This window comes from Mesoplodon bidens (genome assembly GCF_964165515.1).
Source record: "Mesoplodon bidens genome assembly, chromosome: 6".
Classification (NCBI taxonomy): Eukaryota; Metazoa; Chordata; class Mammalia; order Artiodactyla; family Ziphiidae; genus Mesoplodon; species Mesoplodon bidens.
Genome location: NC_138162.1, coordinates 61,902,010 through 61,928,602, shown reverse-complemented (window position 1 = coordinate 61,928,602; position 26,593 = coordinate 61,902,010). Strand labels below are relative to the sequence as shown.

Sequence of the window (26,593 nt, the reverse complement as noted above, 5' to 3'; positions counted from 1 at the left end):
TATGGTATATACACACACACACACGCACACATACACACACACATATGCACAGAGTAGAATACTACTCAGCCATCAAAAAGCTGGAATCTTGCCATTTGTGACAATATGTATGGACCTTGAGGGTATTATACTAAGTAAAAGAGTCAGATGGAGAACTGTGTGATTTCACTAATATGTGGAATACAAAAAACAGACAAAAAACAAAATAAACTAAAGAGAAACAAACACATAGATACAGAGAACACAGTAGTGGTTACCAGGGGAAGTTGTGGTGGTGGGGGGTGAAATGGATAAAAGGGGTTAACTGTATGGTGATGGATGGAAACTAAATTTTGGTGGTGAGCATGCTGTAGGGTATACAGAAGTAGAAATATAACGTTGTACACATGAAACATATAATATTATAAACCAATGTTATCTTAATAAAAATAAATCTAAAATAAAGTAAAAAGAAAAATAATTGTTTCAAAGCAAAAAAAGTTAATAAAAATAAAATTATATACTGTAGCTGTTTTGGGGTTTTGTTTTTTGTTTTGTCTGTTTGTTTGTGTTTGTTTTTATTTTTGGCTGCACTGCATAGCTTGTGGGATCTTAGTTTCCCGACCAGGGATTGAACTCGCAACCTCAGCAGTGAAAGTGTGGAGTCCTAACCACTGGACCACCAGGGAATTCCCACTGTAGCAGTTTTGGATACTGGTTCCTCACTGCCGTAACATCAGGGCTTGTTGACGTTTGCTCATTGTTTTTTTAATGTTTTCATTGGGCCATTTTAGGAAATCTGTTTCCCATGCTGTTAACAGTCTCTTGTGGTTGCTTTTCATAGAGCACAGACCTGGACACGTACACATTCACCCTGTGATTTTATCAGGGCTCTACTTCACTGTCTGTTCTCTTGATTTGTCTGTTCATGTGTCTGTCTCCTGATTTGTCTGTTAATATGTTTGTTTGTTAATATGTCTGTTGATATCACACCCAGCTGTTGGCCTCCAAAAACTGACTGATTAGATTCTTCTATTGTTTTTGTCAGTGTCCTGGGACACAAATTGCTCCACAGTCTAATTAAATCTTGGCCTCTCCATAGGGTTTTTTAAAAAATTGTGGTTAAGTAGTATAACATAAAATTTAGAATCTTTCATCATTTTAAGTATACAGTTCAGCAGTGTTAAGTATATACACATTGGTATGCAACCAAGTTGCAGAAACATTTCATCCTTCAAAAGTGAAACTATATTCAAAAACAACTTCCCATTTCTCCTTCCCCCAGCTCCAGGCATCCACTAGTCTGCTTTGTGTCTCTATGAGATTCTTCATATAAGTGGAGTCATACATTATTTTTTGTAAGTGGCTTGTTTGGCTTTCCATAATTATCTCAAGGTCCATCCATGTTCTTTCATATGTCAAAATTTCCTTCCTTGTTTCTTGTGGTAAAAAGCACATAACATGAAATTTACCACCTTAACCGTTTTTAAGTGTACAGTTCAGTAGTGTTAACTATATTTACATTGCTGTGAAAGAGATCTCCAGAACTTTGTTGAACTTTGTTGACTTCAAGACCTGCAACTCTGTTTTTTAATAACAACTGCTTAGTGCTCCCTTACCCTTGGTAACTACCATTCTATTCTGTGTATCTATTAATTTGACTACTTTAGATACTTGATATAAGTGGAGTCATCTGGTATTTGTCCTTTTGTGACTGATTTGTTTCATTAGGCATAATGTCCTCAAGGTTCATCCATGTGGTAGCATGTGACAGGCTTTCCTTTCTTTTGGGGGCTGCATTGTGCTTCATTTTATGTGTATAGCACGTTTTGTTTATTCATTTGACATTTAGGTTGCTGCCACTTGGCTATTGTGAATAGTGCTGCTATGAACATGGGTTTACAGGTATCTCTTCAAGACCCTGCTTTTAGTTCTTTTGAATGTATACCCAGATGTGGATTATATGGTGGTTCTGTTTTTTATGTTTTGAGGAACCCCCCATACTGTTTTTGAGAGTATTTTTACAGTCCCAACAACACACAAAGGTTCCTACTTCTTCGTGTCCCAGTGAACACCTGTTATTTTCTGCCTTCCCTTCCTTTCTCTCATTTCCCTTTCATTCCATGTTTCCTTCTTTCTTTCTCTCTTACATCCACCCATACACCCACCTATATATCTTTCATTACTCTTTTTTAATAAATGGAAATTTAAGAAGTATAGATATACCTCAGAGATATTGTGGGTTTGGTTCCAGACTGCCACAATAAAGTGAATATTGCAGTGAAGTAAGTCACAAATTTTTTGGTTTCCCAGTGCACATAAATGTTATGTTTACACTATACTGTAGTCTGTTAAGTGTGCATAGCATTATGTCTAAAACAACAGTTTATATATCTTACTTAAAAAATATTTTATTGCTAAAAACAGCTAACTGTCATCTGAACCTTTAACAAGTTGTAGTAGTAACATCAAATATCATTCACCACAGGTCACCATAACAAATATAATAATAATGAAAGAGTTTGAATTACCAGAGTATGGCACTGAGACATGAAGTGAGCAAATGTTGGAAAAATGGCATTGATAGACTTGTTTGATGCAGGGTTACCACAGTCCTTCAATTTGTAAAAAAAAAATGCAATATCAGTGAAGTGCAATAAGGGGAAACATGATAAAATGAGATATGCATGTACTCACAGTGCTATCTTGGCTGAAAGCCAATACTTTTATCTTCAGAAGTTCATTCTAGTTGCTGCAGGGAGAATATATGAGGTATGGGTGCATTGCTAGAGTAGATTTTTAGTGCTTGACCTAAAGCTTGTTGCTCGCTTTTGTAAATAATGAATGTATAGTGTATTTTGGGGTATCTTCTACTTTTAGATAAAATATTTATTTAATATTTTATGAAAATAAATTAATTTTATAATATATTTTTGAGTAAAATATTTTTGAAAAAATATACATAAGTTTTTTTAAACATTTTTATTGGAGTATAATTACTTTACAGTGGTGTGTTAGTTTCTACTGTGTAACAAAGCGAATCAGCTATACATATACATATATTCCCCTTTCTCCTCCCTCTTGCATCTCCCTCCCACCCTCCCTATCCCATCTCTTTAGGTGGACACAGAGCACCCAGCTGATCTCCCTGTGTCATGCAGCTGCTTCCCACTAGCTATCTACTTTACATTTGGTAGTGTATATATGTCCATGCCACTCTCTCACTTTGTCCCAGCTTCCCCTTCCCCCTCCCTCAAGTCCATTCTCTACATCTGCATCTTTATTCTTTATACATCAGTTTTAAAATTGTTTCAAAATGAAAAAAAGATTTAGAGAGTTATCAGGAGGAAAAGACCAACTTTGAACTTTAGGTGAAATTTCACCACAATCAAGTGAACTCAGCATGATCTGAACCTGAAACATTGTAAAATTATTTTTATTTTTTTGCTGCACCATTTTTTCTTCTCTGAGTGTATCTGCATTTAAAATTGAGGAAATAATAAAATATCTATTTGTTTTGAGTAATATTTAAGTAAATGAGCTCATTTTTTTGTTCATTGTAATTAACTTTTTTCATTGTATAATACTTCCTTTATTGTAATTTTAATAAGTAAATTTCTACATAGATTTTCAAGTTTATTAGCTTCAGATTCTTAACTTTCACACTAGGAGACGATGATACTTTTACAGTTTCTGAAAAAAGTAACCTGTGACTGGTGTAAAATTTATTGATTGTATTAACATTTTTTAATTTAATGAAACAAAAAAGTAAAATTTAAAGCACTACTGATTTTTCACTGTTATTTTGTGAATTAGTTAAATATAACAGACTTTTAATTTTATTTATTTATTTGATATTTATATTTGTGATATGAGTGCTCTAATTTTAGGTCTTTGAAGACAGTTTAATCGAAGCAAGGAAAGAAATTGAAGTATCACAGAGTAAATATAATGCTGTATCATTACAGTTGAATAATAAACAGACTGAACTTATCCAGAAGGATATGTATATTACCCTGGTCAGGCAAGTATACTCACTACTTAATTTAACATTTTAGAAATGTCCTTTGTTATGCAGAATGCCAGCATTTTTGTTTATTATTAACACCCTAAAATGACAATATATGTCTTCTGTGAGTACTTATGTCTGTGCATTGAAACTATCTAGAATTAACGGGGACAATCAGGGGTTTCACAGGACTGGAAAGAATCATGCTCAAAGAGTAGCCTTGGTTCAGTTTTTAACAAGGAGGATGCATTCATTCCTTGTTTCCTTCTAAAATTCCTACCCATGCATTATGTAATATTATTATTATAATGAATAATAAATGAGTGATCCAGTTTTGACGTTTTATTTTATTATGTTCTAAATAGTTTTAGTTTGTGAAATATTCTTTCTATATCAAAATAGTTAATTTTGTAGCACTACTTATAAAGTGGAAGTACTTGAAAAACTTTTTAAGTGTTTTGAGAGATGTTAAACTACCTATTAATTTATTTTGTAATAATCTTTATCAGAAAATATTGTTAGAACAGACCATAAATATATATATACACATATACATACATATGTTATACATATATACACATGTATGTATGTGTGTACATTTTAAAATTTGAACTAATTAAAATAAATCATACAAAGTTTATCACATACCTGTATAAGCACAGTTTCATTCTCTGAAATATGTCATATATTTATATATGTAATATACTATCTATATAATATTTATATAGATATACAATTATAATTAACATTATATATAATTATGATATACATAAATATATATACTTAATACTTATTTTTATATATAGTGTATTACAATATATATATTGGAGTAGTATTTTTGCTTGGGTAATAGATTAATACATATTATTATATATTATATATTTATATATAATATATATTAATTTATATTATATGTTTTATTATATATAAAAATATATAAGCATTATATATTATAAATAAAAGCAAAAATCCATTGTGTCACATTTTAAAAACCTTCTTACCATGGGGTGAGGAAAAGTATTTCTTTACAGATGATAGACTTTATGTACTCACGGTATAATTTTTTTAAGCCAGTAATTTGATGAAGTCAAAAAAGTAATTCTAAACACTAATAGAATCTTAGTTTTAGAAGCAATCTTAAAATTTTAAATTATTCCTATCTTCTTCCCTATAAAAAGGCTTTTAGTCTTTGCTTGATACTTTTAGTTTATAAGTTTCTCAGTACTCTTCAAGACTGTTCTTTTTTATTTTGTTCAAATTTCTAGGTTGTTTCATATATTTAGTTGACATTTGCCTTTTTACAGTATGCACCCATTTGTATCTTGGTTCCTTATCTAGAGAATCTCAGAAACAGTCTAATCCGTTCTGTAGTTCAGACCTTCAAATAATAAAAGATAACTTTATTAATAAATATTTTTATTAACTTATTAACTGCTTCTGTTTCTCATAATTTTTCATGTATATGTTTCACAGACGTTATATTGTTTTGGGTTGCCTTTCTTTCTCTCTCTTTTTTTTTTGTTAGTAAAAGTATGTAATATAAAATTCCCAAATAAATGGTTAAGTGGAATATTATACAGCTGTAAAAAAGAAAAATGTAGCTCTGTATATATTTACACAAATCCTCCAAATAAAAAAAAGTGAAAACAAGTTGTAAAAAAGTGTGAATAGTTTGCTACTGTTTCCTTTAATAAAGCACATTTGTATGTGCACAGACTTCTGATAGAATACAGAAGGTAAGGGGGCTTCTGGAGAGAGGGATGGGGTTTGGGGACAGGTAAGACAGGGAGACTTCTTCATTAATGGTCTCTTGTAACCTCTGCACATGTGGCCTCTTAAATTTTAAAACATTTTTCTCGATTCAAGGACTCCCAAGTGTTTACTCTGGCTATGAATGTAAATGAAAGCTGCTGGGTTAATTTTTCTACTGAGCTCTTGGATAATCATTAAAATATCAGATAAAAATAATCTCTGTTTGTTTTGGAGCTGTAGTCTCAACATCAATTAGTATTATGGCAGGTATTACATAAAGAAGATTTACTACAGTTTGCGTTAACGTAATCTTGTGTTCCTTGCAAAAGTTCCAACTGAGAGGAGGTCAGGCAAAAGGAAATTAACCTGGGCTTAAAATGTGCTCACGGGTAATCCAGGCAGTTACTAAGAGTTGACTGTAGTTCAATCTAAATTTACCAGGGAACTGTCATTATTTGCCAACACCACTCTCTCAAGCAGACTGCCCACATGGCTGCATTTCAGCCCTCTTCATTGTAAGAGTGAAACACAGCCAAGCATATTTTTCATCTCTTGTAAGTGTCTCTACTTTTCTTCCACTCTCAGTTGAAAAGACCTACATCTAACATTTTTGTTTTTGTTTTTGTTTTTGGCTACGTTGTGTCTTCGTTGCTGCGTTGCAGCCTTTCTCTACTTGTGGTGAGCAGGGGCTACTCTTTGTTGTAGCGTGCGGGCTTCTCATTGCGGTGGCTTCTCGTTGCAGAGCATGGGCTCTAGGTGTGCAGGCTTCAGTAGTTGCAGCATGCAGCCTCAGTAGTTGTGGCTCGTGGGCTCTAGAGCACAGGCTTAGTAGTTGGGGCACATGGGCTTAGTTGCTCTGTGGCATGTGGGGTCTTAGACCAGGGATGGAACCCGTGTCCCCTGCATCGGCAGGCGGATTCTTAACCACTGCGCCACCAGGGAAGTCCCTACATCTAACATTTGATCTAGTTAATATATTTTCAGGTTGGCTATATTACAAAATTCAAAAAGTAAAATTTATGAAAGAATAATAATTTGAAAGATCACTAAAACAAACTTGTACAATAAGCTATAAACTCACCATATTTGTATCCTGAGCATTAAATCTTTTGACTATTTTTACAAATGGGTGTTATGACAACATAACATTGTTTTTCCTGTATTACATGAAATAATATTTAAGAATTAAATTCCCCTGAGATAATAAAAAACCTTTTTAGAAGAAGTATATATATTCCACCTTCCAGTGTGATATGGTGTCCAGGTATAAAGGACATCTAAATAAAAATAAAATCTTGGAGAAGTTAAATGCTAATATTTTTCAAAAATATCCTAGGCAAATTGTACAGATTAAGGAATGAAAATCACATTTAAACCAATCCACGTGGATTAAACTACTGTTGCTATCACTGGGCTATGACAGTTACAATTCCACAACTTTTATAATGTGACATAATGTGAAGGGGAAGAAAAAAACACCTTAGTTTTCCAGCCCTTTGGAGAGATCTGGGGCAAAGCAATCAGAATTCAGTAACAGGATTTTCTCAGCTGAACTAAGGACAGAGAATAGATGGTATGAGTCAACTCCCTGGCTGACTGTTACCTTTGGCCAAATAAGGAAAATGTCTTCTACAGCCAAAGGGAGATGAGAACCTCAGTAGGTGGATGGATTTCAGATTTGCACTAAAATTGACTTCATTTGGGATGTGGAAGCGTCTAGGTGAAGGCCGGTTAATTGATAATTGACATCTCTTCCCAGTCTCTGCTCTCAGACACTGAGTTGATTATGCTTCTTAAATACTTTATGAACTCCATCCTGATCTCTTCCGGTCACCCTTAAGAACAGCTTCAGCTTGTTCAAGGGTGGTGCCAAAGCAGGGTTTGCTTTGTCACTTCCAGAGCCTGGTTTATGGTGTGCAGTTAACAGACATTGAGTATCCTGTAAAAACTGCTGCTGGACAAAGCAGGAATACCACATCTCAATTTCCTTCAGGTGGCTTGGGATGTCAGCATTGAAGATGATCACCACCCCGTAAGAGTCCTTCATCAGGGCTGGCCAAAAAGACTCGAACTTTGGATCGCCACCACAATCCCAGAGCTCAGATTCATACCGTGTACCTTTGTTGTTGCTGGTAGCATATGGGTTCTCAAATTCCAGGATCCTCACTCCTTGGGTTGGGTTGTATTCGGCGATGTCAGAAGATTTTGTCAGGAAGTTGGCCCAAACGGTTTTTCCAGTCTCACAGGGCCCCACGAAGAGGATCTTGGCTATCAGCATTGCGGTCTGCTGCCCAAAGACCTGCCAGAGCCCACCCAGGCACTGCCGGAGCCCTTGCTGCTGTCAGGGCAGAGCCTGGGTTGCCTTTCTGAATGCATTCCATCTTGTCAGAGTTTATATCATCAATATTCTTCTTAAAATATGGCACCTATAACTACATAAAATATTCCAACAAGACCTTTCCATTTTAAAGTATGATGATTTTAAACTATTGGATGGAACATGCGGTCCATTCTAGGGTATGTGAATGGGATTTGAAAAATTATGTTTTCTACTAAATTTTGCACCTGCATTTATCTGTATACTTGAATTTAGTGTACTGCAAGAACTATAAGCTGCAGTAAATAAGGCAATGATATCCATAGATGGACATTTTCTTACAAGATGGTAAAAAGATGAACTCTGTGTAATTTTAAGTGTTTGATTATAAGGACTCAAAAAGGAGGAGGTAACAGCACAGAGCTGGAAGATTTCAGAGGACTTTGACTCAGACCCTCATTATAGGGTAGTAGTTGAGATGTCTTCAGTGTTTTTCCTGAATTGTTTGAATAATAATTTTCTGAATACACTACATGTCTCCTTCATTTTTATTTCTTGTTGGTGTGTGGTGGTTATGATATACCAGCATTACTGTATTGAATCTGTATATTGTGCAAAAGACATACCAAGCCATAACTGTAGGAAAAGTGGTCTAGGCACTTTCTTATTTGGATATACTTTTACTTGTTGATAAATGATGGAGTTGACCTAGCTTTATTTCTTTATGGGTTTATTTCTTTGAATTCCTAATTATTTGCTTATTTATTGAATAATTAATCCGTGTTACCCATTATGCTATGGAATATTGCTGTGAAGTACCACAAATGATTTTTACCTTGTGTTAGAATATAAATAAATAATATACATGTCTGTAACATATACAGAACATCTTAGTATAAACCTAGAACTTGCATAAAAGTCAGTAACCAGTTAAGTTGCCTAACTAAAATTTTTGCCTGACTAGTAATGATTCAACAGTTACGTGGAGAGTGAGCTAAATGAATAGCTTAACTTCCATTGAGAAGGTGGGCTAATGTCAATTGATTTGGGAATTTTAAAAATTAGTTGTGAATCTCCAAAAAAAAAAAAATAAAAATAAAGGTCAAGACAGGACAGTCACAATTTTGGTGAGGAATATCATCAAAGTCAGAATCCTGAAATTGGACTAATGCATCTGGATTGCTGGTGTTCCTAGGCACTTAGCAGAAGCAAGTGTAAATTAACTCTGGAGGATAGTAAAGCAATTCTGTCCTCAAATTATGTCTACAGTTTTACAAACTAATGTCTAGCACATAGTCAGAAATATCAAGTATGTGGTAAAGCAGTAATAAAAATTAAAAGACGTAAGAACTGGAGGAGATTGGTTCAAGATGGCAGAGTAGAAGGACATGCGCTCACTCCCTCTTGCGAGAGCACCAGAATCACAACTAACTGCTGAATAATCATTGACAGGAAGACATTGGAACTCACCAAAAAATATACCCCACATCCAAAGACAAAGGAGAAGCCACAATGAGATGGTAGGAGGGGCGCAATCACAAAAAAATCAAATCTCGTAACTGCTGGGTAGGTGACTCACAAACTGGAGAATAATTATACCACAGAAGTCCACCCACTGGAGTGAAGGTTCTGAGCCCCACGTCAGGCTTCCCAATCTGGGGGTCGGGCAACGGGAGGGGAAATTCCCAGAGAATCAGACTTTGAAGGCTAGTGGGATTTGATTGCAGGACTTTGACAGGAGTGGTGGAGAGATTCCACTTTTGGAGGGCACACAGAAAGTAGTGTGTGCATCAGGACCCAGGGGGAAGAGGCAGTGACCCATAGGAGACTGAACCAGACCTACCTGCTAGTGTTGGAGTGTCTCCTGCAGAAGCGGGGGTGGCTGTGGCTCACCGTGGGGACAAGGACACTGGCAGCAGAAGTTCTGGGAAGTACTCCTGGGTGTGAATCCTCCCGGAGTCTGCCATTAGCCCTACCAAAGAGCCTGTAGTCTCCAGTGTTGGGTTGCCTCAGGCCAAACAACAGGGAGGGAACACAGCTCCACCCATCAGACAAGCGGATTAAAGTTTTACTGAGCTCTGCCCACCATAGCAACACCCAGCTCTACCCACCACCAGTCCCTCCCATCAGGAAGCTTGCACAAGCCTCTTAGATAGCCTCATCCAGCAGAGGGTAGACAGCAGAAGCAAGAAGAACTACAATCCTGCAGCCTGTGGAACGAAAACCACATTCACAGAAAGATAGACAAAATGAAAAGGCAGAGGACTATGTACCAGAATAAGGAACAAGGTAAAACCCCAGAAAAACAACTCAATGAAGTGGAGATAGGCAACCTTCCAGAAAAAGAATTCAGAAGAATTGTAGTGAAGATGATTCAGGACCTTGGAAAAAATGGAGGCAAAGATTGAGAAGATTCAAGAAATGTTTAACAAAGACCTAGAAGGATTAAAGAACAAACACCTAGAAGAATTAAAGAACAAACAGAGTTGAACAATACAATAGCTGAAATGAAAAATACACTAGAAGGAATCAGTAGCAGAATAAGTAAGGCAGAAGAACGGTTAAGTGACCTGGAAGAGAGAATGGTGGAAATCACTGCCGTGAACAGAATAAAGAAAAAAGAATGAAAGAAATGAAGACAGCATAAGAGACCTCTGGGACAACATTAAACCCACCAACATTCACATTATAGGGGTCCCAGAAGGAGATGACAGAGAGAAAAGACCCGAGAAAATATTTGAAAAGATATAGTCTGAAACTTTCCTAACATGGGAAAGGAAATAGCCACCCAAGTCCAGGAAGCACAGAGAGTCCCAGACAGGATAAACCCAAGGAGAAACATGCCAAGACACACAGTAATCAAATTGCCAAAATTAAAGTCAAAGAAAAATTATTATAAGCAATAAGGGAGAAACGACAAATAACATACAAGGGAACTCCCATACTGTTGACAGCTGATTTCTCAGCACAAACTCTACAAGCCAGAAGGGAGTGGCACGATATATCTAAAGTGATGAAAGTTAAGAAACTACAACCAAGATTACTCTACCTGGCTAGGATCTCATTCAGATTTGATGGAGAAATCAAAAGCTTTACAGACAAGCAAAAGCTAAGAGAATGCAACATTGCCAAACAACTCTACAACAAATGCTAAAGTAATTCTCTAAGTGGGAAACACAAGAGAAGAAAAGGACCTACAAAAACAAACCCAACACAATTAAGAAGATGGTAATAGGAACATACATATCAATAATACCTTAAATGTGAATGGAATAAATGCTTCAACCAAAAGAGAGAGGCTCACTGAATGGATACAAAAATAAGACCCATATATATGCTGTCTGCAGGAGACCCACTTCAGACCTCAGGACACATACAGACTGAAAATGAGGGGATGCAAAAAGATATTCCATGCAAATGGAAATCAAAAGAAAGCTGGAGTAGCAATACTCATATCAGATAATACAGACTTTAAATTAAAGAATGTCACAAGAGACAAGGAAGGACACTACATAGTGGTCAAGGGATCAATCCAAGAAGAAGATATAACACTTATAAATATATTCACCCAACATAGGAGCACCTCAATACATAAGGCAATTGCTAACAGCTATAAAAGAGGACATCGACAGTAACACAGTAATAGTGGGGGACTTTAACACCTCACTTACACCAATGGTCAGATCACCCAGGCAGAAAATTAATAAGGAAACACAAACTTTAAATGACACAATAGACCAGATAGATTTAATTGATATTTGTAGGACATTCCGTCTGAAAACAGCAGATTAAACTTTCTTCTCAAGTGCACGTGGAACATCGCCCAGGGTAGATCAAATCTTGTGTCACAAATCAAGCCTTGGTAAATGTAAGAAAATTGAAATCATACCAAGGATCTTTTCCAACCACAACACTGTGAGATTAGAAATAAATTACAGGGAAAAAAACTTAAAAAGCACAAACAGATGGAGGTTAAACAATACATTACTAAATAACCAAAAGATCACTGAAGAAATCAAAGAGGAAATCATGAAGTACTTAGAGATAAATGGCAATGAAAAGATGACGACCCAAAACCTATGGGACGCAGCAAAAGCAGTTCTAAGAGGGAAGTTTATAGCAAAACAATGCTACCTCAAGAAACAAGAAAAATCTCAAACAATCTAACCTTACACCTAAAGGAAGTAGAGAAAGAAGAACAAACAAAATCCATAATTAGTAGAAGGAAAGAAATTATGAAGATCAGAGCAGAAATAAATGAAATAGAAACAAAGAAAACAATAGCAAAGATCAATAAAACTAAAAGCTGGTTCTTTGAGAAGATAAACAGAATTGACAGACCTTTAGCCAGACTCATCAAGAAAGAGGGAGAGAACTGAAATCAATAAAATTAGAAATGAAAAAGGAGAAGTTGCAATGGACACTGCAGAAATACAGAGCATTATGAGAGACTACTACAAGCAACTCTATACCAATAAAACAGACAACCTGGAAGAAATGGACACATGCTTAGAAAGGAATAACCTTCCAAGATGGAACCAGGAAGAAATAGGAAATATGAACAGACCAATCACAGGTAATGAAATTGAAACTGATTAAAAATCTTCCCACAAGCAAAAGTCCAGGGCCAGATAGCTTCACAGGCGAATTCTATCAAACATTTAGAGAAGAGCTAACACAGATCCTTCTCAAACTCTTCCAAAAAAATTGCAGAGGAAGGAACACTCCCAAACTCACTGTACGAGGCCACTGTTACCCTGATACCAAAACAAGACAGATACTACAAAAAAAGAAAATTGCCGACCAATATCACTGATGAATATAGATGCAAAAATTCTCAACAAAATGGTAGCAAACAGAATACAACAACACATTCAAAGGATCATACACCATGATCAAATGGGATTTATCCCAGGGATGCAAGGATTCTTTAATATACGCAAATCAATCAATGTGATACACCATATTAACAAATTGAAGAATAAAAACGATATGATTATCTAAATAGATGCACAAAAAGCTTTTGACAAAATTCAACACCCATTTATGATAAAACTCTCCAGAAAGTAGGCATAGTGGGAACCCACCTCAACATAATGAAAGCCATATGTGACAAACCCACAGCAAACATCATTCTCAATGTTGAAAAACTGAAAACATTTCCTTTAAGATCAGGAACAAGACAAGGATATCCATTCTCGCCAGTATTTTTCAACATAGTTTTGGAAGTCCTAGCCACAGCAATCAGAGAAGAAAAAGAAATAAAAGGAATACAAATTGGAAAAGAAGTAAAACTGTCACCATTTACAGATGCCATGATACTATACATAGGTAATCCTAAAGATGCGACCAGAAAACTACTAGAGCTAATCAATGAATTTGGTAAAGTTGCAGGATACAAAATTAATGCACAGAAATCTGTTGCATTCCTATTCAATAACAACAAAAGATCAGAAAGAGAAATTAAGGAAACAATCCCATTTACCATTGCAACAAAAGGAATAAACCTACCTAAGGAGGTAAAAGACCTGAACTCAGAAACCTATGAGACACAGATGAAAGAAATCAAAGATGACACAAACAGATGGAGAAATATACCATGTTTTTGGATTGGAAGGATCAATATTGTGAAAATGACTGTACTACCCAAAGCAATCTACAGATTCAGTGATATCCCTAGCAAATTACCAATGACATTTTTTACAGAACTAGAACAAAAATCTTAAAATTTGTATGGAGACACAAAAGACCCCGAATAGCCAAAGCAATCTTGAGTGAAAAAAACAGAGCTGGAGGAATCAGACTCTCTGACTTCAGACTATACTACAAAGCTATATTAATCAAGACAATATGGTACTGGCACAAAAACAGAAATGAAATATAGATCAATGGAATAGGATAGAAAGCCCAGAGATAAACCCATGCACCTATGGTCAACTAATCTATGACAAAGGAAGCCAGGATATACAATGGAGAAAAGACAGTCTCTTCAACAAGTGGTGCTGGGAAAACTGGACAGCTACATGTAAAAGAATGAAGTTAGAACACTCCCTAACACCCTGCACAAAAATAAACTCAATATGGATTAAAGACCTAAATGTGAGAGCAGACACTATAAAACTCTTAGAGGAAAACATAGGAAGAACACTGTTTGACATAAATCTCAGCAAGATCTTTTTTGACCCACCTTCTAGAGAAATGGAAATAAAAATGAAAATAAAGAAATGGGACCTGATGAAACTTAAAAGCTTTTGCACAGCAAAGGAAACTATAAACAAGATGAAAAGACAACCCTCAGAATGGGAGAAAATATTTGCAAACGAAGCAACGGACAAAGGATTAATCTCCAAAATACATAAACAGCTCATGCAGCTCAATATTAAAAAAAAACCCAATCCCAAAATGGGCAGAAGACCTAAATAGACATTTCTCCCTAAAAGACATACAGATGGGCAAGAGGCACATGAAAAGATGCTCAACATCACTAATTACTAGATAAATGCAAATCAGTACAAAATTCAAATGCATTTTTTATGCCAGCAAAAAAATTAGGAAATAGACTTAAAAAGAATATAATTTATAATATAGGTTAAAATATGAATGGCAAATATAATGAAAGATATGTGTTACCTCTATACAGAGATCTGTAAAACATTATTGATTGAAATAGAAAGTCTAGTGTGTACAGATAAATACAGAGTTCATGATTTGCAAGACTCAGTATGATAAAGATGTCTATTCTCTCCAAACAGATATTGAGATTCAGAGGAATACAAATTATCAGCAACAGGAAACTGTTACTACCCCCAGAGGCCAGAAGGGGCAAGGAGAGAAGCTTTTACTGGATCTCTGTGAGAAGTCTAGCCCTGGGAGAGAGGCTGACTAATAGGAGAAGTATTCTTAGATAGAGGAACAGAGACACTGCCAACTGTGGCTCATTGGAGAGGGAGATAGGGAATGAAATACCTTGACCTCTTTTTCCTTTACCCTCTAATCATGGACCAGCACTTTCAACTACTCAAATATAAACCCAGAAGAAAGGGAGCCAATGTAATGTAGTCTGTGGAAGTTGGCCTCTCAGGCTAGATTGTAGGCTAGAGTACAGAGAGTAATAGTGTGGAGATGATGAATATTGGATAAGAGAATATGTGGTGCATTCTCCATTTCTGCTCTTTTTCAGAGCTTTCCTGGACATTTATTGCTTAATTAATTTTTCCATATAAACTTTAGGTTAAACTGGCTTATTTCTTGACTGCTATTTTATTATGGCATCAAATTTATTAGCAAACTGAAGGAGAATTACCCTCTTGATGATGTCAGTTTTTCTGTCCCAGAGTATGGGAATGGCATTACATTTGTTTCAGTACCTTTCTGTCCTTATGAAATGTTTTGTTCCTTATGCTGGTTTTGACCTTTCTTCTTAAATTTTTTTCCTAGCTCTTTCATGGTTTTTGTTACTGTTTTAAATGGAATCTTTCTTTTCCCTATAGTTTCCTACTGATTTTCCTTTTATTACTTGTTGTTTTTCTGTGCTATTTTGTTTTGATGTGCTATGATTTGGTGGGTAAAGTGTCCAACAAAGTTATTTTGTTTTTACTGCGAATTGTACTTTTTACTTTTTTTCTGTATAATTTTTTTTGCCTTGAGTTTTAATTCCTCTGAAATTTAATATTGCTATTCTTTTTTGGGGTTTATATTTATATGGTAACAAACTAAGTATATAATTGTTTAGGTATAATGATACATGTGAATTATAAGAAACTACATGTAGTACTGAAAAGTACAAAGAAGATAGAGGGAAAAAATTAGAGTTAAAATACAACCCCAGAGGAATAATAGCTGTTAAAATTTTATTGGAATCATTCTATATTTTTCTCAACACATATTTATAGATTGAAGAGTAGGTAAACAAGTTCTTAGATAAAAGGGACTGTATTGAACATTTTTGTTTGTTTGTTTTTGGCTGCATTGGGTCTTCGTTGCAGCACATGGGATCTTCGTTGTGGCATGCGGACTTCTTAGTTACAGCATGAAGGCTTCTTAGTTGCGACATGCAGACTTCTTAGTTGTGGCATGAGGACTCTTAGCTGCTGCATGCATGCGGGATCTAGTTCCCTGACCAGGGATTGAACCCGGGCCCCCTGCGTTGGGAGCATGGGGTCTTACCCACTGGACCACTAGGGAAGTCCTGAACATGTTCTAATAAGTGATAACTTCAGTTTTTGTGATATAATGGAACAATAAGACACTGAAGTGAAATTGGAAGAATTATTAAATCTCAGATAATTTTTTCTTCTCTATAAGAACCACTAACTATTTTTCTAAAGCTAAGAAAGAAATGGCATGAAAAAAACTTTGGAGGTTGATGTAATTATGTTTTTTTAAAGAAAAACTACATTTCATCTTGAATTGGATTTGATACCCTGCTACGTACACTTAATAAAATAGGACATACATTCAACCATTTTAACTCCTCATTTTGCATCTCAGGATTCATAACCTTTATCTCCTCATGCATAATCACCGTGCCTAAAGATATTTAGGCTTAGTTTTCTATATTGCTTCAGTGCTCTTCATTAAACTTTTTACTCTTGATGTGTTTATTCCTATACTCAATTTTGATTCATCTTAAAGGCCCATTTTTACCAGGGCCTTCTCTGTTGCTGGAGTATGCTTTCTCCTCCATTAACATCAGATTTAGCCATGTGACTTATTTTGACCTGTGGAATGAGTGTGAAAGTGCCATATATCATGTCCTGGCAAGTGTTTTAAAAGAGTCATTGCTTGAGTTGCCTTTACTTTTTGCCCTCTGCCATTAGAGTGGCATATTACTAATGCCATCTACTGCTCCAGTTTGGGGCTTAGGATAGGGGAAAGCCACATGTAATGTGAGCAAGCAAATCTTTGTTTTTGTAACAGTAAGTTTTTTTTGTTTTTTTTTTTTGGTAACTGCAAAATAACCTATAGATGCTGTCTGAAACCCTTTGTCAGTCTTTGCTATCAAATTTGATGTCTAAAGGGATATTCCTAATTTATCCTATGGCTCATTCAATCCCTTAGTAAACATCACTATAACTGAGCAATACAGTATTTTTAATCAGCTTAACATTCTTCTTCTTTTTTTAATCTTAAAAAGTATTTTTTTTCACACACACACACACACACACACACACACACACTGTATTTTATTTTTACAAGAAAGAAATAAACTGACACCAGGCATTGTAAATGGATGACCACAACAACAGCAACAATGATTGCAGTTACCAAACACAAAACACACTCATACTATGTCATAATATTGACATAAACATAGATCAATGGAACAAGATAGAAAGCCCAGAGATAAACCCATGCACCTATGGTCAACTGATCTATGCCAAAGGAGGCAAAGATATACATGGAGAAAAGACAGTGTCTTCAATAAGTGGTGCTGGGAAAACTGGACAGCTACATGTAGAAGAATGAGATTAGAACACTCCCTAACACCATACACAAAAATAAACTCAAAATGGATTAAAGACCTAAATGTAAGACCAGACACAACATTCTTCTTGAGATGGGAAGAAGTGTTGTTGGTTCTCAGCATAGTCTCAGTTCAACCCACACTTTCCTTTATTCTTTTTAATCTGTATCTGGAGGAACTTCTCAAGTTTGAACCTACCAATTAATTTTACTTTCCATAGTTTTGGTTTGCCTCATAACTTCTCTCATTATGGATTTTAATGCTATTATGACATCTTTCTTTCTTAACAATCTTTCTTCTTTATGTTATCCTTATCATTTCATGCATTCAACAACTGTCTTATCCCATGTATCCTAGAAAACAGAGGCTGAGTGAAGGTTACTGATTACTTACTTGAGAGATTCAATTCCAAGGCAGAGTGAGTGAGAGAAGAATAATCTGAGGCAGGGAAGGATAAAGAGTAGTTCAAGGAAACACATCATTGTGCTGTCCACTACTTCATGATGAGCCATGAAGAGACATCAGACGCATTGAATTAGCCACTCAGGTTGATTCTGGACAGACTGTAGAAAGAAACCGTGCCCTATAGCAATCCATCAGATAGAAAAAGCAAACAAAACAAACAAAAAAACTCTTCTTGTGTTTTATCTTCCATCGATCAAAGTTTGCTGCTTATACCATGCCTGTGTTGTAGCATTTTATCCTAATCTGGAAGTGGTACAAGGAGACAAATATGCTAGGCATGCAGCTGGTGGACCTCAAGTGATGGAGCCACATGAGCTGCATAAATGTTATAGGCTTAAGTGGTAGTTAATAGTCTGAGGCAGAGCAAGGGACTAAGAATCTAGGAGGCTGGTGAGCTGAATCTGAAAAGGTATATAAGATGTGTCTAAGACAACAACAAATATTTAATAGGCTACAGGAACTATGCTAGGTTGTCCATTTATAGCAGTTAGCAAAAAAGTCCCTACCTTCACAGACATTTTTGTTAAGATTATCTTCCCATCTTGGCTTTCTATTGAGATAATTAAGAGAAGTGCAATGGTTTCTTTTTCATACATTTTCTAGACCTTTCTTATAATTCCTTCAATAACTCCTACTCAGAGGTATAATTTTCCTCTGAGTATGCACAATAAAATTTCTTTTTTCTTAATTCTAAGTACTCCTTTTAAATAAGTCCTGTTTGTTTTTCTTTACTCGTTTTCAAATGAAGATAGGTCTACACAAGTTAAGTGTTTTCCAGCTGTCCAGATGTATGTTTCCAAAGCCTTATTTGCAGCTTACTTTGATACTGATCAAATTCCACTTTCATATTTGCAACATTGTTGTACATTCTATCTCATCTACTTTTCAGAGGGTGGTGTGAGAAGACACAAAGAAAGAAACATTTATACATAATATAAAATTATGCTTCCATTCCATTTACTGAGAGTATGACCAGAAAATAGCACAAGATGAGAGACAAGAATATGCTCTTCTCTTAGTTGATTTTTACTCCCCAACTGTCTCATAGTATGAACATCTCCCAACTCAAGTGTTTCTTCTGATTAAAGATACATATATTTTGTTCCAAATGACCCTTAAATCCAAGCCAATTACTGATTCTGGCCCTCTCTTTAAGAAAAATTATCTTCTGTTATTAGAGGAGAAATAAGTTTTTTGTGTTTTGTATTGTATTGAAAGATGATATGTATTATCATGTCTCCTTTCTAAACGCAACATTTACGTAGGTCTCTTGGCTAACACATATCTTGACTATCTATGCTGATGGAATTTTATTCTACAGCTACTGCCTATCTCCTTTGATAATTCTTGCCAGTGTTATTCTTGAAAAATGACAATACTCAGCAAGAATCATTACTATGTGTCTCTTCTCTCCCTCTCTTGTATTATATTTTCTCAAGGCATGTGCCATTATTGATTCTCTTCTTTCCCTTCCCCCATTTTTGGACTATTATTTTCTACAGGTTTCAGTTTTTTGAATAGTTACAGAAAAAAAGTGCTATAGTCTAAATGTTTGTGTCCACCCAAAATTCATATATTGAAAGTCTAATGCCTAATATGATGGCATTAGGAGGTGGGGTCCTTAAGGAGGTGCTTCGGTTATGAGGGTAGAACCCTCTTGTAAAAAAGACCTCTCAGAGGCCCCTAGTGCCTTCCACCTTGTGAGGATGTAACAATAAGTGTGCGACCTGGAAGAGGATCCTCACTTGACTATGCTGGCAGTCTGATCTCAAACTTCCAGCCTCCCCAACTATGAGAAATAACTTTCTGGTTTTTGTAAACTACCTAGTCTGTGCTGTTTTTGTTATATCAAAAGGACTAAGGCAGATGGTGTATGTACATGTATCTGTGTGGGTTCAGGGGTTTCTGTTGTATCTGGAGAACATTAATATTCTAAACCTGTAAAAAAGCAGAGTTCCGGAATTCTCTGGTGGTCCTGTGGTTAAGACTCAGCACTTTCACTGCTGTGGCCTGGATTCAATCCCTGGTCAGGGAACTGAGATTCCGCAAGCCATGTGGCATGGCAAAAAAATAAAAAATAAAATAAAATAATAATAAATAAATAAGCAGAACTCATTTCTCCCATATTAATATTCATCCATGTTCAACAACTGTCTGCATATCTTTTATGTTTTTTCTGACTTTTAAGATTTATCTTATGTGAATGAATCACCAGTTTGAGGTTATAAGTAAAGAAAAGTCTCCATTAAAAATAGTCTCCAAAATATATACTATAATGTATACTTCTGTGAAATACATCTCTATAAATATCTTTCTCTTCAGATTTATTTTACAACATATTTTCTAGTTTTATATGACCTGTATCACACAGGATTCATCAGCACAGGAATCTGGAAACCTCTATCCCAGAGGTGTGGTTTTCCTGGACCCTTAGGGCCATGAAGACTGTCACTCCAGTTCATTTGTCCTTCTACTTACCAAGTTTACCCTGGGTTGGTTGGAAGGAGTGATTTCACCTTGTATTGCTCTCCTTCCTTCTGACAAAAAACCTCATCATTTCCTTCAAGATGGGTTAGAGGAGTCACAGGAAGCCCAGCCTAGGCCCCTGAGGTGACAAACTAGTGGTGCTTTAAGGAACTTTTGTTTGAAAACTTAATTTACCTTTTGGGATTCTTTTTAATACATTTAAGTTTCTATATAATATAAAATGAAAGGTTGAGTTACCCTGTATTCAGAACTGATAGTTGGCATCAGTGCTTATTAATTCTTGGAACTGAAATGTAACTTAATTTCAGTAAGAAGGTGGTTGTATGACTGTATGTCCAGGGTTTTTATTACTATCAAGCTATAAAAGAAAATTGATAAGTGTTTGGGTTTGAAACTCATAGTAGTTCTATCAATACTTCCTAGGTGTATGTGATAAATATTAAATACTTCATATGTTATTTCTCTTATTAATGTTTGCCTGCAGTAAAAAATAATAGATGAAAAAACTGGAGGCTGATCTATAACTTTAGATGAACAAAATTATTTAACTAAGATGATCTTTATTCATGCTTCTCTCTATTTATTGCTTGCTTTGCACAGGAAGGAGTTGCAGGAGCTGCAGAATCTGTACAAACAGAACAGTGCGCATACAGCACAGCAAGCAGAACTGATCCAGCAGCTTCAGCTTCTGAATATGGACACACAGAAGGTACTGAGGAACCAGGAAGATGTTCACACAGCTGAAAGTATATCGTATCAAAAAGTATGCTTTTATTCTGTCATAAAAATGTAAATTTATATGTGTGAACTTATAAAAATATATAGAATTCAAATTTTTGCACATTTCAATATTGCTTTATTACTCCCTTTTATATTGCTTCTTCAAAATTAAAAATGAAATATGATTCAATTTGGTAATATTCAAAATTATGTGAGTATTTTTATGGCTGTTAAGGCTGAAACATTTAAAATATACATGCAAATTTATTCTGTAGGATATTGTTTTTATAAATTGGAGTTTTGATATCTACTATGAAACATACTAGGACTGTAGTCCTCAAACCAGGAAGGATTTGGAGAATGGGATTATTCAGCCTTCTATAATGAGAAATTATTCAACAAGTATGATTCTAGTTTATGACCTAAAGCAGTCTTTCAGTTATAGAATTTGCACATTATTTTATTGGCAAATCTGCACAAACACAAATAGGTATGCTGATGAGGTCTTTAGGATCAATATTTTCCAAGGATTTTTCTCTCTTTATTTTGTGTTTCTTTTAAGTAGTCATTTTACTTTACAGTTGTTTAAGGAGCCCCTCAAGAAGGCTTACCCAGCTATTTAGGTATGCTGACACAGCAGCAATAATTACAGCTAGTAATTAAAAAACACTTTTATTGAATTCTTTATGTTTTGTGTGGTGTACATATTTATAGAAATAATTTTATTTCTACACAGATCAACCCTATGAGATTGATGTTATTTCCTCTTAATAGTTGAGGCAGCCAAGGCTTAGAGAGGTTAAATGGTGCAGTCTATGTTATTTGGGGATTATTTCTGTCTAAACTTACTCTTCTCCTAAAAAAGCACTGTGGAAATTCAACATCTACAATTAATATGAAATAAATAACTATTAAGTAAACTTTATACACATACTTTCAAATGATGCTTTGTAACTGTGGTTTTTCGACTAAATTCTGTGTTTCCTTCGAGTTTCTGTCAGGACGAGGATGACACCAAGCATCAGGGTAGTGTCCATCCTCTCCACTTTGAATAGAATAGCTCCACCTTTTTGTTTTATACGGTGGGATTGCCCATTATGCTTTTGTTCCTAAACCAGACTCCGTTGCTAAATTGACTTGAAAAATTGGACCTTATTAGTAACTTTAATTCTTTTCTCTTTTTCATTGTGTAGGTACTTAACGCAAACATTTCTTCCTCTTTCTTGATTTTTGCTTGAAAGTCCCTAACCCATGGCAAGTTATATTAAAATATGTCTTTAGGGTTGCTTGTTGTTAAAGTTCATAACTCTTTTCTCTCATGTGCAAATACTTTTGCTGTTTCTCCTCTCAGTTAGCAAGAGAGAACTTGGTAAGGTGGAAGAAAAAGGCAGTGTTTCCTTTGCTATTTACTTTTTCAGTCTTTTGTTCCAAGATTCCTTTTTCAGCCTTGCTTAACTTAAAATTTAAGATAAATTGTTTCAGCCTTAATTCTACTTTTTGGTTGATCCTCCTTAGCAGCCTTTGCAGAGAGCAACCATTTTTTTAATACCCTACCTGAGAACTTTTGTAGATTCAATATCATTTCAAACAACTGAATACTTAAACATTTTTATTTGAAGTGATTATTACCAAAGTAATACATGCTTGTGATAAATTTTCAAAAAATTCAGAAGTGTATAAAAAAATAAAGTTCTCTGCCCTCCTGCCTGAAGCCCTTGCCCCAGACTTTACTGCTCTTAATATTTGAGAGTGTATCCTAGAGTTCCTCTAGAAGAACAGAGTATTTTAAAATTATTTCATCTTTTTAATTATATAAGAATTATATAAATATATTATCATAAAAATTTGAAATGATAATAGAAGTACTGATAATGCTAATATAACAGATTTGAGTTCTCTTCCACTCATCCCAGTTCATTTCATTCCCCTCCCCAGGGGTAATCATCTGAGTAGTCATTCCAGACCTTTTCATGCATTATATACTGTGTCTGTGTACATATACACATATCACCAATCTAGGTGTCTTACATTTTTAATATTAATTAATTTATCCTTACTGTTCGTTAACTTGCTGTTTTCAAATAATATGCCTTGGGTATATTTCCATGACAGTATGTATAGCTCTTGCTCTTCTCCTCCTCCCCATGCTCCAACAGAAACATGTAAAGTACAGCGTGGATTTACCAGAATATAATTTGATGATTACTGAGGTCTCCCTCCTCAACTTTTTATTATAAACTTCAGAAGGAGGTGTTCCTCATCTCTTCCCCGGCGTCAGTTTTCCCTACTGGATCATTTCTAACCACATAAAAACATGCTGTTGTGTCTCTGATCTGCATGGAAGAACAAAACAATTAAGCAACAACAAAAAAAACCTGTCTTGACCTTACTATATTGCTTTCCTTCCCTTCCTTTGTCTCCTTTTCCAGCAATATTCCTTGCAAGAGTTAACTTGTCTCAAAGTGCTCTTCTTCCATTCTCTTTTGAACCTATTCCAATCAAGTTTTTGCCCCTTTCACTCCACTAAAATTTCTCTTTGCAGAATCATTTGTGACTCCCATATTGCTGAATTCAGTAATCTTCTAACAGTCTTCACCTTACCTTACTTGCCAGCAACATTGTCACAGTTGATGACTCTATCCTTTGAAACCCTTTTTTTCCTCCTGGCTTACAGCATATCACAGTTGTGTGGTTTTCTTCTTTCAGTTTCTAGCTGTTTCTTTTCTGTTGCTTTCTAGTCTTCCTTAGTCACCCTGTCCTCTAAATGTTAAAATGTTCCAAGCCAAAATCTTAGGACCTCTTTTTTTCCCTCTGTTTAAATTCGTACCCTAGGTGATTTTATCTACTCACCTAGGCTTTCAAAATCATACTGTCTATATGCTGATGACTCCCAGATTTGATTATCTGCTCTGGATCTCTTCCCTGAACTCTAGGAAAGAGTATATCTAATCGCCTACTTAAGCATCTTTTAACTTGATGCCTAACGGGCATCTCAGACTTCACATGTTCAAAACTAAGCTGTTGTCTGCTCTTCCTTCAGAGGGTGTCTGGAATCCTACTACTTCCCATTACCTCTGCTGTGACTACTAACTTGTATTACCTGAATGATTGCAGTAGTTTCCTACTTTGTTTCTTTGCTCCTGACCTTACCCACTTTGAGTTTATTCTCAACATAGATGCCAGAATGTTCTTGCTAAAACTTAGTAAGTCAAATCAGGTCATTCCTCTCTTAAATTCCCCCCACTGGTTTCTTGTCTGATTAAAAGCAAAAGCCGAAGTCCTTACTACAACCTGTGAGACTCTACATGATCTGGCTCTGCATTACCCCTCTGATCTCATCTTTTTTTTTTTTTTTTTTTTGCGGTATGCGGGCCTCTCACTGTTGTGGTCTCTCCCGTTGCGGAGCACAGGCTCCGGATGCGCAGGCTCAGCGGCCATGGCTTACGGGCCCAGCCGCTCCGTGGCATGTGGGATCTTCCCGGACCGGGGCACGAACCCGTGTCTCCTGCATCAGCAGACGGACTCTCAACCACTGCGCCACCAGGGAAGCCCTGATCTCATCTTTGCCTTCGCTTCTTAATCTCTCTGTTTTGGCCACATTTAACTTTGTTTTTTCACTTGAACATACCAGGTATCCTTCACCCTCAAGGTCTTTGCACTGGGTTCCACCGCCTGAAATCTCTTCCCCCAGTTATCTGCATAGATGACTTTTTTACTGCCTTTATTCTTCACCTCTCACAGCTTAAAATCTATTTGATAACAGACATTAAATAGGAGATGTAAGAATGATACATGTTCTAACAGTAGTAGGAGGTTTGGGAACATAGCTTGGGCAGGTTCCTAGTTTAGGGATAAAAAAGACTCTCTTTGATGAAATGATATTAGTAATGTTTATTCTGAGAAGATAAGAAGACATCAATGAGAGAAATTTCTCATAACTCTTCTACATGACTATAGCTGAAGCCATAAATTCCCTAGTCAGTCAGTGCTTTTACTAAATTTGGAGAGGTAGAGCTTATATGCTCCTATTTGGAGAATGTGTCATAACCTGAACTTTGATCTGGGATACTTTTTGAAACCATGTAAACCTTCCCCCAGGATCATGACTATCCCCTCCAAGAATTATCATGGACAATAATGAGAGATATGATGCCAATATGGTGTGCTTATGAACAGCATGGAGGCAAAAAGAAAAAAGCAAGCAGATCTGCTGCTTTAGAGAACTGGCTTAGTTTTCCTTGTATTTGTTCTATTTTTTTCTCTTTCCCACCCCCAGTTTGAACTCCCTTTTCTTTCTATTTGTTCGTCAAAAGTTAACCTCTCAAGGGGTGGGGGTTGGAGAGGAGAACTTCACTGATTTTTAACTTGATACTCATTCTGAATTTATAATTTTAATGGTAGCATTTTAATTTTGATATTATTTTAGATCCTTGAAGTTGTTCCTAAGGTTTTCATTAGTATTTTCAACTAGACTTAATTTAAAAGTTCTTGATTACTTATTTATACTTCATAAATTTTGCCTACAGTTAGTAGACATTATAGTTAATATTTCTTTGGTAGTCTGTGGGTAAATAGTTATCCATAAAAACACAGGAAAAAATCTTTACTGTATACTTCCATCTTCCAGAGGCAAATACCATTAACATTTCGAGTATTTCCTTTTAGGTTTTTGAATGCATTTTAACATATCTTGAATACCCTAGTTATCTTTCACTTCATGTTATATAAAAACAATGTCATGACATATAACTATTTTGGAGGCACTAATATAACTTATTTAACCATTTTTCCAGTGTTGATCACGTATGCTGTTTAAATATTTCACTATTATAAATAAAGCTGCAGTAAACATCTCTTTGTTGTCAGCTTAGACTATTAGCATTCATTAGAGAATATTGAATATATACACATACACACACACACACACACACTCACTCACTCACTCACACACACCCCTAGGAAACAGTTCCTTTTATGAAAAGGCTAGTGACATTATATTAATGTTGTACAGTTCACTCTTAATTAGTTCATACATAAAGATAGCTTTTTAAAGTTATTAAATAGGAAGAAAGAACAGAGGATCATGGAGTTTGAAGGAGACCTGCCTACCACATGAGAAATGATCAGTAAATGTTAAATTATTGAACCTTGAGGAGTTATGTACAACACTATCCCACTTTGGATAATGCAATTTAAAAATCATAGATGTTTATTTGAATTGTTAAAGTATTTTTAAACTTTACAGGCATATATTTCTATCTTAATTTAAATATTATTCCAGTCCATTTAATTTTTAACTATTTGAGTGAGTGGTCCTGGAGTGGTGTAAAAATGTAGAAAAACTAAGAATACAAGTTGGAAGGCCTTCCAGTTGGAGCATAATCATAAATAAAGATAA

General features: G+C 35.5%; 2 protein-coding genes across 9 annotated transcripts in view; one reads left to right on the top strand and one right to left on the bottom strand.

Moving 5' to 3' along the window:
- Positions 1-26,593, top strand: part of CNTLN (centlein) — a 356,448-nt gene that overhangs the window by 129,690 nt on the left and 200,165 nt on the right. For 5 of the 8 annotated variants that reach the window (XM_081237460.1, XM_081237456.1, XM_081237461.1 and 2 more), the window contains exons 6-7: positions 3,870-4,007; positions 21,080-21,238. In XM_081237460.1, the coding sequence (XP_081093586.1) occupies positions 3,870-4,007; positions 21,080-21,238 (297 nt within the window). Of the gene's footprint in view, positions 1-3,869; positions 4,008-21,075; positions 21,239-26,593 lie in introns of all 8 variants that reach the window. The other 3 variants (XM_081237459.1, XM_081237457.1, XM_081237458.1) reach the window with 2 other exon arrangements.
- On the bottom strand, positions 7,481-8,162 carry LOC308619040 (intraflagellar transport protein 22 homolog). Its single transcript, XM_081237531.1, has one exon. It carries the CDS (start codon positions 8,016-8,018, stop codon positions 7,509-7,511), a length of 510 nt encoding a protein of 169 aa, XP_081093657.1. The 5' UTR covers positions 8,019-8,162; the 3' UTR covers positions 7,481-7,508.